Source organism: Lissotriton vulgaris, chromosome 1_2 (genome assembly GCF_964263255.1).
Source record: "Lissotriton vulgaris chromosome 1_2, aLisVul1.2, whole genome shotgun sequence".
Taxonomy (NCBI): domain Eukaryota; kingdom Metazoa; phylum Chordata; class Amphibia; order Caudata; family Salamandridae; genus Lissotriton; species Lissotriton vulgaris.
The window spans coordinates 319,372,318-319,387,325 of record NC_141686.1 but is presented as its reverse complement, the minus strand read 5'-3'; the positions used below and the strand labels follow the sequence as shown (position 1 = coordinate 319,387,325).

Here is a 15,008-nt window from a genome sequence, read left to right as displayed (position 1 = left end):
AGGGGAGGGGGAGGAGAAATGCGACACGGCGGGAGGGGGCGGGCAGGGGAGGGGGCGGAGAGGGGAGAGGTGCGACACGACGGAAGGAAGAGAGGGGAGGGGGAGGAGAAATGCGACACGGCGGGAGGGGGCGGAGGGGTAAACAAAGACGGACGTGCACGCGCCCGTGACTTTTAAGGTCAATGCGCATGCGCATAAGCTTAATGCGCATGCGCATTGACCTTAAAACTCACGGGCACTGCAAGGAATCGCCACGATTCCTTGCAGTGCAGATAAAGTGTGGATAACTCGCAATAGTCTCGCTTTGCTCGATGCGCATGCGCATCGACAACAGGCGAGACCTAAAAAGGTAATGAAAATAACTTCCTAGTAGAACTGCCATTGCTGTGTACTTATATATGTCTGTTTCTTTCGAGCACTGAATTCATATAGACATATTGAAAAGCATATATGAGGACCTACTTCTGAATTCCAAGGAAGTGGAGCACTTATAAGATGGTGGTACACACACATTTCATGACCAGCTCTAGATGGGCAGGAATACCACAATAAAAGCAATTACCGCTGACAGTGAATCAGTCTTGGGCCGCCCCCCTCTGTAGATACTCAGCCCTCTCTGGGACATGGAAGGGGAATTCGATAAACATCCTATCAATATATCTGCTTCCGACCCTACACAGTGTCACTTTTCCCGACTTGGGCAGATTCCTACGCGATTTCCTGCGGGTGAACTCCTAACCGGAGAGATTTTAATATGACCATATTTGATTCAATTGACTGTATGCCCTCATGACACATGACCTCTTCCAGCACCCATTTGACAGACTTCTTCACAGCAATGAGGGTGCTAGATGTATGGTTAAACACACAATCCCAACAATCAGAATTTTACATTTTTCTCAGGGGCCCATGGGAGCCTCTCCCGTATCGACCTCCTACAAGCACTGGCTCACCGGTTTCAAGATTCCTGGAAGTGCACCACTTGGCTAGAGGGATATCTGACCACTCTCCCATTTGGGCTATATATGGTGTTGATAAACGAAGGACTAGCAAGGGTATCGCATTAAACCCTACTTAAATGCTACTTTTATCATTGTAACATGAGCTAATTGTTCTTTTCAATTGTAGTGGTTTTAAATAACCACAAGCAATAAAGATATATTACCGCAGGGGCGACTGCTCCACTCACCGACCTCCCCCTTCCCTTTGTCCATAAAGCAAGTACTATACCTGACTGGCCGACACTGGCTGCCTGGACTCTTCTGTGCTTGGGTCTCTCCCCAGAGCCCACATGAACAGGAAGCAGTAGACTAACTAGAACTGGTGGTTATTCAATGGCTTGACACTTCCTTTCTGGCCCACAGGGGATATGTAGTACTTCCACCAAAACTTCCTCACCATCCCCCTCCATTAACTTGGTGCAAAGGTGGGGAAGGATAAGGCACATGGCTCCACATGCCAGGGCAACATTGATAAGTTTGCCGCCCTCAGGGAGAAGGTTATGGGGATGCTTCGATGGGCCTTGATGGTTTGCTGGATTCAGTGATCTCGCCTCTCACCATTCTGCAAGCCATAAGGACTCCTATAAATATCTAGAGGGAAACATTGCGGGGATGGCGATTTCTCTCCTTCGGTAGGACTTAAGAAATATATCGGACTGTAAGAGGGAGGCCAAAAATCATATTTCCTCTGATGAGGACGAGATGCTTCCCACCATCCAAGAGCTGAAACGATAATGAATAGTAGTCATTCAGCTAGACAGGCACATAGACAACACAGAGGGAAGATGGAGAAGAAACCATCTGAGACTGGATTTGTATTCCTGAAGGGGTGGAATGACCCTACCTAGTGACTGGTTACGATTCAGGGTCCGCAAAGTGGAATTATTTGCCTGTTTTGTGCTGGAGAGGGCTAAAGGTGCCCTTCCCTTCCCCAAGCCTACTCACACTGCCCCCACCTCCCCTCTGCCCCCCCCCCACCCCCTCACCTGCAGAAACATAGCGGCTGCAGTGCATGTTGCTTTTTCCCACCTGGCAAACTGTTAAGTTCCAGGGTAAGTCCTTCGACAGCCCCGAGTTGGCCTGAGAGTGGGTGAGGGAGGCAGGGCTGCAGGGTGGTTCTCATCCGAGGCCCAAAACCACTGTAAGCGGCCCATGCTGAAAGACCGCAGTACAAACAGGAGGAAAGAAGGAGACCAGGTTCCCTCAGAAGGCAACTGGTCGGGCTTTGGACTTGTCCCCAGCAGGAACCCATAAATGCAGGATCTTCGGAAACCGAACAGACCTGGAAATTGATTTGATTAATTAATGTGGTCTGTGGACTGTACTATACCAGACAAAAGAATTTCAAACCCTGCAGCCAGTGACCGCTAGGCTCCTGGAAAATGGCACCTTGAACTGAGATGGATGGGATGAGAATTCAGCGAAAGAAACAGCACTTTGGTGGTGTTCATGACTCTTCGAGGTTTCAAGGCTGCGCTTGTTCCGGGCTTGGAGCATAAATTGGGATATCAAAGATAGGTGATGCCTGGGCCTCTGATCACATGCTCTCTTATGTGCACTTGATGGAAGAGTTAGTTGGAGTTCTTTCTTTATTTACAATTAAGGCACACGCTGGAAGTGTATAAGAAAAGACTTACTGCCCTTCCAGACTTCACCCCACTAGAGTCCAAGCTCACTATGGAAAAGATGAAATGTAAGGGAATTTCACAGACCTACAGAACACTTATAATAAACATACTTCACCCCTACATGGGTTTGAAGGACAAATTGAAGCATGATTTGGGAGACCTGTTAGATGTGAATTGGTTAAGGCAAAAATTGCAGCCAGTGTCTTGGTGATACCCACCTGACTATGCCTTATCCAGTTTAAGTACTTTCATAGGGTCTACTTCATGCCAGAGAAACCATGGAACATAAGCCCCCACCTGCCTGTGTTGCAAGACTGGTAGGGCACTTTCATACAAGTGATCTGGTGGTACACAGTCTTTCAAAGATATTGTCCCCAATCTTTGTTACGTTAGAGGCAGTGGTCGGTTTTCCCATTGTCAAGGACCCTGAAGTGGCATTAAAAGGGGTGTACCCGGGTTGGAATGGACATATACGACATACATTACTTGTTGGTATTGGAGATATAGTGGCTAAAGAGGACATGGTGTGCCATTGGCACTCTCTGGAGGGCCCATGTCTCTTGGAATGGTTGAGTGGCATGGACTGCTGTGCCCTTCTACAATCATCTCACTCTCTCGATAGCTTCCCACCCTTTGATTTATATTTCAATATTTCTTTCATCCATCAGCACCTGAGCTCTTTGGCGAGCACTGGGATGCCCAGCGGGGTGGCTGCTGCACTTTGAAGGGTCTCTAAATGAATAATATCAATAAATGGTGTCCCCTTAAAGCAGCATTTCATGCTGCAGCAAGAATAATATCAGGCATTAGAAAATATGAGCAAATGGCCCCAAATCTGATCACACTTACATGTTTCTCCATCGTGATTAAAAGCATCAATCTAGTGGCTTCCATAAGCCATAATGCTCTACAACCTCAAATTACTTTGCCACACAACTGTTTATCTCCGAGAGACAACAACTCAAGAACACCGACACCTTCCTCCATGAAGCTCCCTCTCCTAAGAACACTAAAACAAGCGTTCCGCGAGAGCACTCCCAGAGTGTCTAACTCTGTTCTCTCTGACATCAGGTCAACACTTACCATCTTTCTTTGAAAAAAAGAACTAAAGTTGCCACAGCTTCACCCACACTAAAGAGCTGGTCAACACATCTAATGAAGAACTGAGCGTCTTCTTGAAGAAGGAATACCAGCTGATAGATAATCTTGATGTTCCAGGGTAGAGAGGTCCAGAGTTTTGGAGCCAAAACTGAAAAGTCTTTTTGTAGTGTAGGGACTTTTGATGACATTGTGCAATAAATCCCAGGCATCAAGGAGGGTGGTTTCTAGTAATTTATGACAAGAGAACACCAGGTGTTGGTCCAAACAGGCATTTTTGTACCAAACCGAGACACTTAAAATGGACTCTCTTGATTGGACGCCAGTGCAGCTGGGTTAGAATGCGTTTTGCCTCTGAAAAACGAGTCAAAAGACACATTCAAGTTGCTTGATTTTGGATCAGTTTGAGGGGCTTCACATGCATCTCTTCACTAGCTGGAGCCACTGCATCCCTCATGCCTGGCTCTCTACGCACCCCAGCTTCACATACATCTCTTCACTGGCCCAACATTCTGGATGCCTCGTGCCTGGCTCTCTACTACCTACGTAGCCCAGCTTCACATACATCTCTTCAGAGGCCCATGGCTCTGGGTCACTGATGCCTAGCTCCCTACTCCCTGTGCACCGTAGCTTCACATACATATCTTTACTGGCCCAGGGCCCCGGGTACCTGTCCAGTGGTCTCCTTGCTTCTCTGAACTATCCTCTCCTATCTCTTCCTTTTGACCTACCACTGAATGGCTGACACATCTATTGTGTATCGGGCTACTCTAGCACATTAATGAACTTCTAAAATGAAGATTTTCCACTTTCTGCTTTTTACTTACTACAAATGCTCCTCTAATCTTTGGTGTAAGTTAGGTGCTAGGTGTAAGTGCTCCCAAAATTCGATTAAATACCTAATTTCAGGAACTCCTTTCTCCTGCAATGCGCTGTTCATATTATGAATATTTGCGTAGACTAGGTTTTGCGTGCACTGGCATCACCACTGTATGCATTCTGACAATGTGGCTGATGACGCAGGTTGCACAATGCATAATCAGAACTACTTGATTTTAGGGTTTTATCATTCATTTGATCATTATTGTGGTGAATCAAGGAATCTCACCACTGAGGCCATCACTTTGGGTAATTCACAAAGACATGTCCCCATAATTCATTTACAAGCCCTAAAGAAACCGCGCCTCATTTTAAAACCTGTCATCTCAAGTCTCTAACCCAGCTGTTATACCTTTCTGCCTTTTCTCAACATCTTTTATTGCTCGTTCTAGTTCTCTGATTTCTTATTTTCGTATTTTGTCTCTCCTTCCAGATAATGACGTTGTCTCCAGTTTGCCCCTCCAGATGTCCCTCTATTTCAATGCCTTCTATTTCCCATTCTGGTGGCTGTGTGACGTGGTCATGCTTCAGCTCAAAGTAAGTGACCTCACCCTTCGTCCTCGTCTACGGAAGCAGCGAGTTGCAGGTCACGAATGGAGGCTCCTGGCATGTTCTCTTAATTATATTTATTAGGTTGTGTATGAAGAGCTTGTTGGATCCTTCTAAATAGGATACTGGGCTAGACCATCATGATGCACGGTGATTAGAAACTAGCAGCCAAGAAGGGGACAGAATCCTACATATTAAAAAGCCATACAAGTCCTGTGCTGCAAGCCTTGTACAATGAAAGTAGGGGGCGCTGAACCTCAGGATTGTAGTGCACTGGCAGAGATCTGTGTAGGGTTCTGTTGAAATAGCTGGAGGCTCTGCATGGTAAGCATGTAATATTTTATCAGAGTTGTGTGTGTGGGGTCTTTGTTGGCACAACAGGGAGTGAAGTAGGTTACCCATGGGATGCATATACAAATGTGTGTGTGGTCTGCGTTTTATTAGCAGGAAGCGCTACAGATCAGCCTTAGCAGAGCTGGTTTGGGTTTCTAGGACTAGACAAATCTTTATTTAGGTCAGGCTTGAGATGTGTTTGCAGAGCTACTTGCGAAGTCTTCATTGGAATGGCAGGATGGGATGAATACGAGGGTTCAGATGCACTGGCAAAGCTGTTTGTGACCCTATGTTGAAATAGTAAGTACCAGGTTTTGCTACAACACCTACAGGGATTGCGGCCGATGTCGTCCGAGTTGAGCACGATTCCTTCTGATATTGTCAGAGTTGAATGTTGGTGTGTTTTGGACTTGGTGCTAACCCGGCAACTTCTCTCTCTTTGGCAGTACCCCATCCTCCCCGATTACTATAAGTTCATCCTGGTGACCATCTTGATCCTGGTGTCCTTGATTGAGGCAATCCGGCTGTATCTGGGATACACGGGGAATCTTCAGGAGAAGGTATGTGTGCCAGCAGGTGGAAGGCTCTAATATTGTACAACTTTGCGCTGGATCCCAACCAGAGCTGCGTCGCTTTACAACAATCTCTTGCACCACATTGCATTGTATACCGCTCCCTCGTTAACTAATCCAGGCACTGGATACTAGCAGGGACTATACGTAGCGTGGTGTCCACAGTTGTGCGCTTAGGTTCTGGGAGATATTATCCATCACTTTATTAGTTGACGGCTTTCTTACTGTCAGTGATTCTGCTATTGAGTCTGCCCTGGTATTGTGTAAAAAGAGTTCTTTAATGCGGGCACAACATTGAATCCCCTAGGACTGAAAAACACTGGACATGCTTACACGTAGTTGTACTCCTGTGGCCATATTATACACTGCAGCACATTTTTCTTGTTGCCGCCGGGCGCACCATTCAAAAAGCGAGCCCGGCGCTCCCAAGGGGAGTGTGCTGTATTAGATTGAATGCGCTTCCCCAAGGGCAGCTGTGAACTTGTGCTGCCCTGGGGACAGCACATTCAAGTGAAATACGGAGCAGCTTTGCTACAACCGCTCCATGTTTCACTGTTCAAGCGGCAAGCCGCCTTCACTTTTGAGAGAGATTAGAGATCCCCTTGCAGACGAGTGCTGTGAGTGACTGCACCCACCTGCAAGGGAATGTCTGGGTGGCTCCAATGGACCAACCCTTTTTACCTCTTTCAGAGAGCTCCTCTCAGGAGGTGGACTGACTCTCTGTCACCTTTTAGGTGGCACACTGTCAGTGCACCTCCTGGCAGCTTCTTTGCCTCTGCACCCAGGTCTATAATACAGCGCTGTATCAAAGGGATTCCCTGAATGAGGGAAACCCCTCTGATGATAGAGCTGGCCCTATAAGTGTACCAGCCCTCTCGGGCCAGCCAAACAGTTGTGCACACATAGCATGTTCTCCATGTAGGCTGCATTACGGCCTGCATGGAGAACATGACCAGCCCCTGGCTGAGTGCCATGTCACTGCACTCAGACCAATCATAACACGGCAGAGATTGGTTGGTGGGAGCGTGGGAACCCTGGTGCTTCTTGTTTCCCCGAAGAAGCCTGAAAAAGGACGCAGGAGAGGTGGCGGCGGCCAGCCGGGACGTACGTGATTTTTTTTTTTAACCCAATACTCTCCTGCCTCTCCCCCACAACGCCTCACTGCTGCTTCCAGGTAGCAGCCGCCACTGCTATCAGGTAGAAGCACATCGCATCCTCTGGCAGTGTGTACACAGTGATTGTGGGCTGGCTTGTGGTCCGTTGGTTGTGAGCTTGACACACCTGCAATGTAGCATCTGGTATCTCTCAGAGTTGAGCAGAGACCACAAGCCAGCCCATAATTTCATGTTCACCGTGAGGAATCTGTGCCATTCTGCTTCAAAAACTGTTTAGTCCTCCAGATGGGCACATGCATAGATTGAACGTAAGAATGGCTTTGCATTTCGATATTTCGCAATAGAGTACTTGGGGAAGGCTGGTCCGCTACTTGTGGTCATTGGCTCAGTAGCCATGGAGAAGTCCCTCTTGATACAGCAAAGCACCACATGTATCACTCTGTGCATCGGACTTTGCTGCTGTAAAGTAAACAAAACACTCCCTTGGAGCTTAACTGTCCCTTAAGAGCTAAGGACTACATGCTAATATATCCCAGCAGGAAAGAAGTAAAGCAGGAACCTGGAAGTCTTTTCACTGAGGCGCCAGACATTGCTCCTTGCAAATGGATATCAAAGCAGAGCTTATGAGAGGTTCCGCCTGCCCCGTGTAATCGGCCTGGTAATTTATTCGAAGCAAGTGAATCGATGAAGCATCCAATGTGGAGAAAGAACCTTGCTTACCTGTAACCACAGTCTCTCTTCTTCCCAGAGAAAAGGATGCATCTGAAAGTGCTGATAGTGTCCAAAAGTGTGAGAATCCGGCCTTCCAGAAATGGATTTTGTGGTCCATCATGGCTAGCAGCTGGGAGATGCATCATGAGAGTGTGTGCCTCAGTGTTGTACTCCGCGCCTTTAAAGGCCTGCTCTAGCCTTGTGTGGAATAGATCCAGGGTATGACCCAGGGCTGTTTAACAGCACCACTTGAACAGAACTGGTGATGGCTGACGGCTCATGTTACTCCACACACCGGAGATGTTCTTTCTGGTTAAAGTGCACTCTACATGCTTCCGGTATCGAAGTCGGCATCTTTGACTGAAACAGAAGTTCTTCCCATTTCTTGGTTGTTGTAAGGCCCAAAGACAGTGGATGGGCTATTGCATGCTGTGTATCTGTGTGTTCATTTTCAATGTTGTTTGTTTATATGCTTGGTTATAAAGACATTGCATACTGGTGTGTCAAAAATCCACTGAGAAGTCCGATAGAGAGTTGTAGTTAAGTGTAAGAAATGTTTTTCCCCCTTCTTCTCTGCTTGTCCTTGCCTTCAAGTCCTGGTCTTCATGTGATGCATTTTGTATTCTCCTCTGCAGGTTCCTGAGCTGGCTGGTTTCTGGCTCCTCAGCCTTCTTCTGCAGTTTCCTCTGGTCCTCTTCCTCCTTCTGAATGAAGGGCTTGAGCCACAGCCTTTGGAACGAGCCACAAACATTGTCTTCGCCCTCTTCCTGTTGTTCCAGGTAGTGGCTGCCTTCGTCACCCTCAAACACATGGTGAATCACCTAGCCACCCGCTTCCGACTGCGTGAGTTTGACCGACTAGAAGAGGGGATTAACAAGGGCCAAGTCAAAGACTCTGGCCCTTCTGCAAGCCCAGCAGTCCTACCAGGCGCTACCTTCCGCCCCATGGAGATTGGTTGGGGGTCAGGGCTTCGTTCTTGAGCTTGGTCTGTGTCTTGGTGCCTTTGTTTCAACTCTCTGGGCATTCCCCTCTGAAGCCGCATTAACATTGGCTGGGGGCAGGCTTGAGCTTCATCTGTCTCTTCATGCCCTTACTTCAACTCTCTGGACATGCCACTCTGGATCCGCATGGAGATTGGCTGGTGTCGTGAGTGTATGCTTGAGGCTCGTGTGTACCTTCATCTTTGTTTCAACTCTCTAGGCATGCTGCTCTGGAGCTGCATTGAGATTGCTTGGGGTCGGGGCTGTGTGCTTGAGGCTCGTCTGTCTCTTTGTGTATTTGTACCATACCTGTTCCTTCTCTTGTGCCTTACCCCTTTGGGCCGCATGGAGATTGGCTGGGGATCATGTCTACATGATTGAGCCTGGTTTGTCACTTCGTACCTTTGTTTCACCTCTCTGAGCTTACCCCTATGGGCCGCATGGAGACTGGCTAGGTGCCAGGGCTGTGTACTTGGCTGGTCTCTCTCTTTGTGCCTTTGTATCACCTCTCTGAGCTTATCCCTCTGGGCTTCTTGGACATTGGCTGTGGGGCAGTGCTGTGTGCTTGAGCCTGGTTGGTGTCCTCATGTCTTGTTTTATCTCTCTGGGCATGCCCCTCAGCAGCCGCGTGGTGACTGGCAGGGGGCGGGTCTGCATGCTTTAGCCTTGTCTGTCTCTTTGTGCCTTTGTTTCAACTCTCTGGGCATGCTACTCAGGATCCTTTGAAGATAGGCAGGGGGGCGGCGCTGTGCTTGGTCTGGTCTGTCTCTTTGTGACTTTGTTTCATCTCTCTGCGCCTACCCCTCTGGGCCGCATGGAGACTGGCTGGGGGGCGGCGTTGTGTGCTTGGCCTGGTCTGTCTCTTCGTGACTTTGTTTCATCTCTCTGCGCCTACTCCTCTGGGCTGCATGGAGACTGGCTGGGGGGCGGCGTTGTGTGCTTGGTCTGGTCTGTCTCTTTGTGACTGTTTCATCTCTCTGTGCCTACCCCTCTGGGCCGCATGGAGATTGGCTGGGGGCGGCGCTGTGTGCTTGGCCTGGTCGGTCTCTTCGTGACTTTGTTTCATCTCTCTGCGCCTACCCCTCTGGGCTGCATGGGGATTGGCTCGGAGGCGAGCCAATCTGGCCTGGTCTGTCTGTTCGTACCTTTGTTTCACCTCTCTGCCCCGACCCCTCTGGGCTGCATGGAGATTAGCTGGGGGCGGGCTGTGTGCTTGGCTCGGTCTGTCTCTTCATGGCTTTGTTTCATCTCTTTTCGTCTACCCCGCTGGAGGTGAACAGCACAAGTGTACTGCTGTAACCGATCAGCAGAAGGCCATGAAGGAAGGGGCTCCTGAGACAGAAAAATACATTCCCGAATGATGCCTTGGTGTTTTGAAATGCGCTAGTAGTCACCAGATCACAATTGTCTGTTTGCCAAATTAGGTGTGTTTTTGTAAATAAAATGTTTCTATAATTATTTTTTTTACGAAATCCTCTCTAGACTTGATTTGTTCTAGACTTGTTAGTATGTGAGAAGGGCTTACAAGGCTGACTGGAGCAGTACATGGAGGCAAAGCTGTAGCTATGGTATAACTTGTTTTCTATATAGTACCACACTTCTACTGCTTTTATTCACTGTTAATGACATTATCCAATTCTTGGTGCCGACTTCTGAAAGATGAAGGGCTGAGTATGCCTTGCCGGGATTTGAACCCTTGACCTCCAGGACACCGCATTTCTCTATGCTGAGCTCAACTCACTAAATTATCCATCAGCCTAGCAACCAGGAGTGCGCTTATGGTATGTCCATCCCCGTCCTTTGTGGAAATATATTTGATCAATTTTAAATGTTGGCGTATTATTGAGCAAAACGCAGGCACAGTTTGTTTAGCTGTTTTTATCAACTTAAAAGAGAAAAAAACATATTCTTATTACCTTTTATAATTCTTCTACGCTTTTCATGGGAAAAGGTAAAGAACCAAAAACATATTTTCATCATTTTCTGTTCTATCATGAAACATAAAAAAAGGGAAAACAGAAAAAGTATGTCTTAACTGCAGCACTACAAACAGTTGTCCACACCCCTTTAAGCACTTTGATCTGAAAGATCAGGCCTTAGGCAGCCATTTTACCATGGTAAATGTGTTCTTTTTCTTCTCCCCTGTAGTAAGATGGCCTCGTGCAAGTACTGTGCTGAGTTGTGATGGGAGGATGTACGTGCCTCAAGCTGACACTGCCTTCCTCCTGATGATGATTGTACGAAGCTGGCTCTCTATATAGTTCACCGAACTGAGATACACTGCCGAGTCCAGGTGGCCCTTACTGGTTGCTGGGCTTTGCTTTAACAAGCCCATAGTGCTTTATTTTGTGTTGGTGTGATCTAGTAGCTTTAGGCTTATCAGAGGAGAGTGTTGAGCATTTGTTGAACACACTGAGTCAATAAAAGAGACACACACTCAAGGAAGAAATTTGAGAGCATGTTAGAAGAATAACATATATATTTATAATAATTAAGACATCAAGATCTTCGGGATCAGGTAAGTACTTTTACTTTTGAGTTAGCGATTTTTGAAAACACAGTAACAACAGCTGTCAGATCTGAGGCATGAGCCTCGAAGGCGGTAATGTTATCCAATGGGAGAAACATATACTGTAAAGTAATCTTCCCATCGAGTTATAGGGTCATCTTCTGGACTTAAGGTAAGTAGGGGGAAAGGTCCTTAGAACCACCAGCAGCTTCGGTTTACCTACCCTTGTGTGTTTGTGTGCAGAGGTACGGATCGCAAGGGTAGCCTTGAACGCTACAGTTGAAGCCAATGGAAATACCTGTAACAAGACCATTAAGGCACTGTCAGTTTCCATGAACTCGAGTAGAACAGGAGCAGTACTAGGTCATAGGATACTAGGCCAAGGACCAGAGAAGAGCAAGCTCAGTACCAGCTCACAAGATACTAGGCCAAGGACGCGACAAGAACACTTGCACTAATAGCTCACAGGCTACTAGGCCTAGGACACGAAAAGAGCAGGTGCAGTACTAGCTCCTCACAAGGTAATGGTCATAGGTGCAGTACTAGCCCACAGGATACTAGGACTACGATGCGAGAAGAACACATGTATTACCAGCTCACAGGATAGTAGGCCTGGGCACAATAAAAAAAGGTACAATACCAGCTTACAGGTGCAAGGCCTAAGACACAAGAAAAGGCACAGTGCAAGCTCACAGGATACTAGGCCTAGGATATGCTACGACAGGCACAGTACTAACCCACAGTATACAAGGCTTGGGAATACCAGCTCAAAGGATACTAACTAGGCCTAGGGAATGAGAAGAACAGGCACAGTACTAGCTCACAGATGCTAGGCCTAAGACACAAGGAGAAGAAGCACAGTACAAGCACACAGCATTTTAATCCAAGGAAAGGAGAAGGACAGGCAGTACTAGATCACAACATACTAATCCTATGACACAAGAATAATATGATACTAGGGTTTGTACAAAAAAAGAACAGGTGCAGTACCAGCTCACAGTATATTAGGTCTTGGATACAAGAAGAACAGGCACTCTACTAGCTCACAGATACTAAGCCTAAGACACAAGAAGAACATGTGCAGTATCCTAGGGCTTGTACAGAAGAAACACTGGCGCAGTACTAGCTCAAAGGGTACTAGGCCTAGGACTTACAAGAAGAGCACTTGCAGTAATACCTCACGGAATAGTAGGCATAGGACATGAAAAGAACAGGTGCAGTACTTAGGACATGAGAAGAATGTATGGAGCTCACTAGCTCACAGGATATTAGGCCTAGAACCACTAAAAGCACTTTCAGTATAGCTTACAGAATACTAGGCCTTGAATCCAAGAAGATCAAGCGCAAAACTATCTCACTGTGTAGTGTTGCATGACTTGTACTTTTCCAGATAAAGCTGGGTGTTTGTTGCCAACATAAACTTCAGGATTGTGTGAGACTGATTCTGAGCATACCCTCAGGATATGAGGGCCTACGTTTTCCTTGCACACTGTGCACCATCTGTACCTATAACCTGACAAGGTAACTAATTGATTATGCAACCTTAGAACATGACAACCCTGACTCCTCAAGGAAATCGTGGGAGCAGATCTAGAACCTTTTTTTCGTTACTAATGCATACCCAAAGAGACACACAAGAAATGCAGTTTGCCATTTCAATATTTATTGAAGTATTGCGATTCTTGTGTAAAATACGTGTGCTGCAATAATCAATAGAAGGAAACGGAATAACGTGATCAGCATTAGGAGAATTGTAAAAAAAGATAAACAGTTTTGTTAGGGTTATGTTATGTTAGGCTGAGTTTTATATAGCGCTCAGCTACTCTCAGGAGTGTCCCGGCGCTTCAAACCCAAAGGGGAACAGAGGCAGGCGGCAAATGACAGGCACTACTGAACAAACAACCAGGACTTAAGATCTTTCCTGAAGGCTAACAGGTTGACATTCCTTCTCAAAGACCCTGGCAAGGCATTCCACAATTGTGGCGCCAGGCGTCTGAAAGAACGGCCACCAATGCGTGCTCGCCTAATGACAGGAACAGACGCCAAGGCCAGCGAAGCTGACCTAAGCGATCTGGATGGCTGGTAAAAAGCCAGCCGATTCCTGATGTATTTGGCGCTGATGTCATGAAGGGCTTTGAAAGCAAGCGTGAGTCATCAGCATACAAAATGATCTGGGCACCATACGACTCCGCCAGTGCCAGAAAGGGGGCCAAGTAGATGTTAAATAGGGTAGGGCTCAAAATTGAGCCCTGAGGGACCCCTACCTCCAATGGCGGCACCACTGCTGATAACGGAGGAGCCCAGACCGTTTGACAGCTGCCTGCTAGAAAGGACTCAAACCAGCTGATCACCGCCCCCCGCAGACCAATCTCACTGAGTCTTGAAAGGAGACCGCATTGGGGGACGGTGTCAAAGGCCGCCGATAAATCCAGCATCACCAACATCGCCTTGCCCCCCTGATCCAGGACTTCCTTAATTGCCTCTGTAACTTCCAACAGTGCCGTCTCCGCGCTCATATTAGCCCGGAAGCTGGACTGGGTGCAATGCAAGATGTTATTAGTCTCAAGGAAGTTGGAGAGGGAAGAATGAGCATGCTTCTCCACGACCTTGGCGAAAGCTGGGAGAAGAGAGATGGGCCTGTAATTGGCATGTACCAGTGGGTCCAGATTAGGCTTTTTCAGAGGCGGCAAAATAAGGGCCTGCTTCCAAGCCGGAGGGACCACTCCCGTGCTGAGTGATAGATTAAGCACGGGATTAATGAGGGGGTTGATCACTTGTGCAATTTTTGCGAAAAATTTGGCGGGACAAGGATCCAGAGGGGAGCCTGATTTCAGTTTGGTGAGAAGTCCAGTAAGGATGAACAAGAAAAAAAGGGAATTTTGAAAGGGTGGGACCCCTGATATTCAGAAGCGGAGAAGGGAGGGCACTAGTACAGGGAGCTACCACAGCACCGAAGGGCGGAAAGGAGTCCTGGATGGACTTACTTTTATTGGCGAAGAAATCGGCTAGTTGGGTGACCCAAGATTCAGAATGAGAGCATGTAGACGTGCTCATTATGGGAGAAGTGAATTCCTTGACGATTGAAAATATTTCTTTACTGGGGTTAGTGGCAGCTTCGATTCTTCTAGCAAAATAGGCTTTCTTCTCCAACGTAATGTCGCTATGGTATGATTTAATAGATTCCCTATAAGCCAACTTGGCTGAAAGATCATAATGGTAAAGCCAAGCCCTTTCAGCTTTCTTACACTGCCGCCGCTTCTCAGACAAGGCAGCAGTAAACCAAGGGGCAGAGGCCCGGCAGGCGAGCTTGCGAGAAGCCATCACAGGGGCTAGCTCTTCCAGTCCCTCCGCAAACCAGGCTTGCAGGAGATCCAGATCCGCCTCAAGTCTGCCTGACAGCTGGCAAGGATGGGATAAGAGTGCTTGTGCCAGCATGTCAGAAGAAACTCGATGATAGACTCAAGAGGTCTGAAAAAGGTGAACATGCATACTGGACGCAGGTTTGTCAGAATGAAGGATATGGAAATTCACAAGGTAATGGTCCGACCATAAGACAGGGACTGGGGTAAAAATGTCTATCGGGATAGTGGAAAAAACTTGATCGAGATTGTGGCCTTTGTTGTGCGTGGGGAC

At 47.4% G+C, this 15,008-nt stretch overlaps 1 protein-coding gene across 2 annotated transcripts in view; it reads left to right on the top strand.

Moving 5' to 3' along the window:
- The window catches only part of TMEM17 (transmembrane protein 17), a 28,433-nt gene extending 17,562 nt beyond the window's left edge, over nucleotides 1-10,871 (top strand). Inside the window, exons 2-5 of one of the 2 annotated variants that reach the window (XR_015307573.1) lie at nucleotides 5,040-5,143; nucleotides 5,935-6,048; nucleotides 8,522-9,772; nucleotides 10,139-10,330. Coding sequence is in view for 1 of the 2 variants with exons in the window: in XM_086953366.1 (XP_086809492.1) it covers nucleotides 5,040-5,143; nucleotides 5,935-6,048; nucleotides 8,522-8,866 (563 nt within the window). In the remaining variant the exon portion in view is untranslated. Of the gene's footprint in view, nucleotides 1-5,039; nucleotides 5,144-5,934; nucleotides 6,049-8,521 lie in introns of both variants that reach the window. The other variant, XM_086953366.1, reaches the window with a different exon arrangement.
- The last annotated feature ends 4,137 nt before the right edge of the window (nucleotides 10,872-15,008 follow it).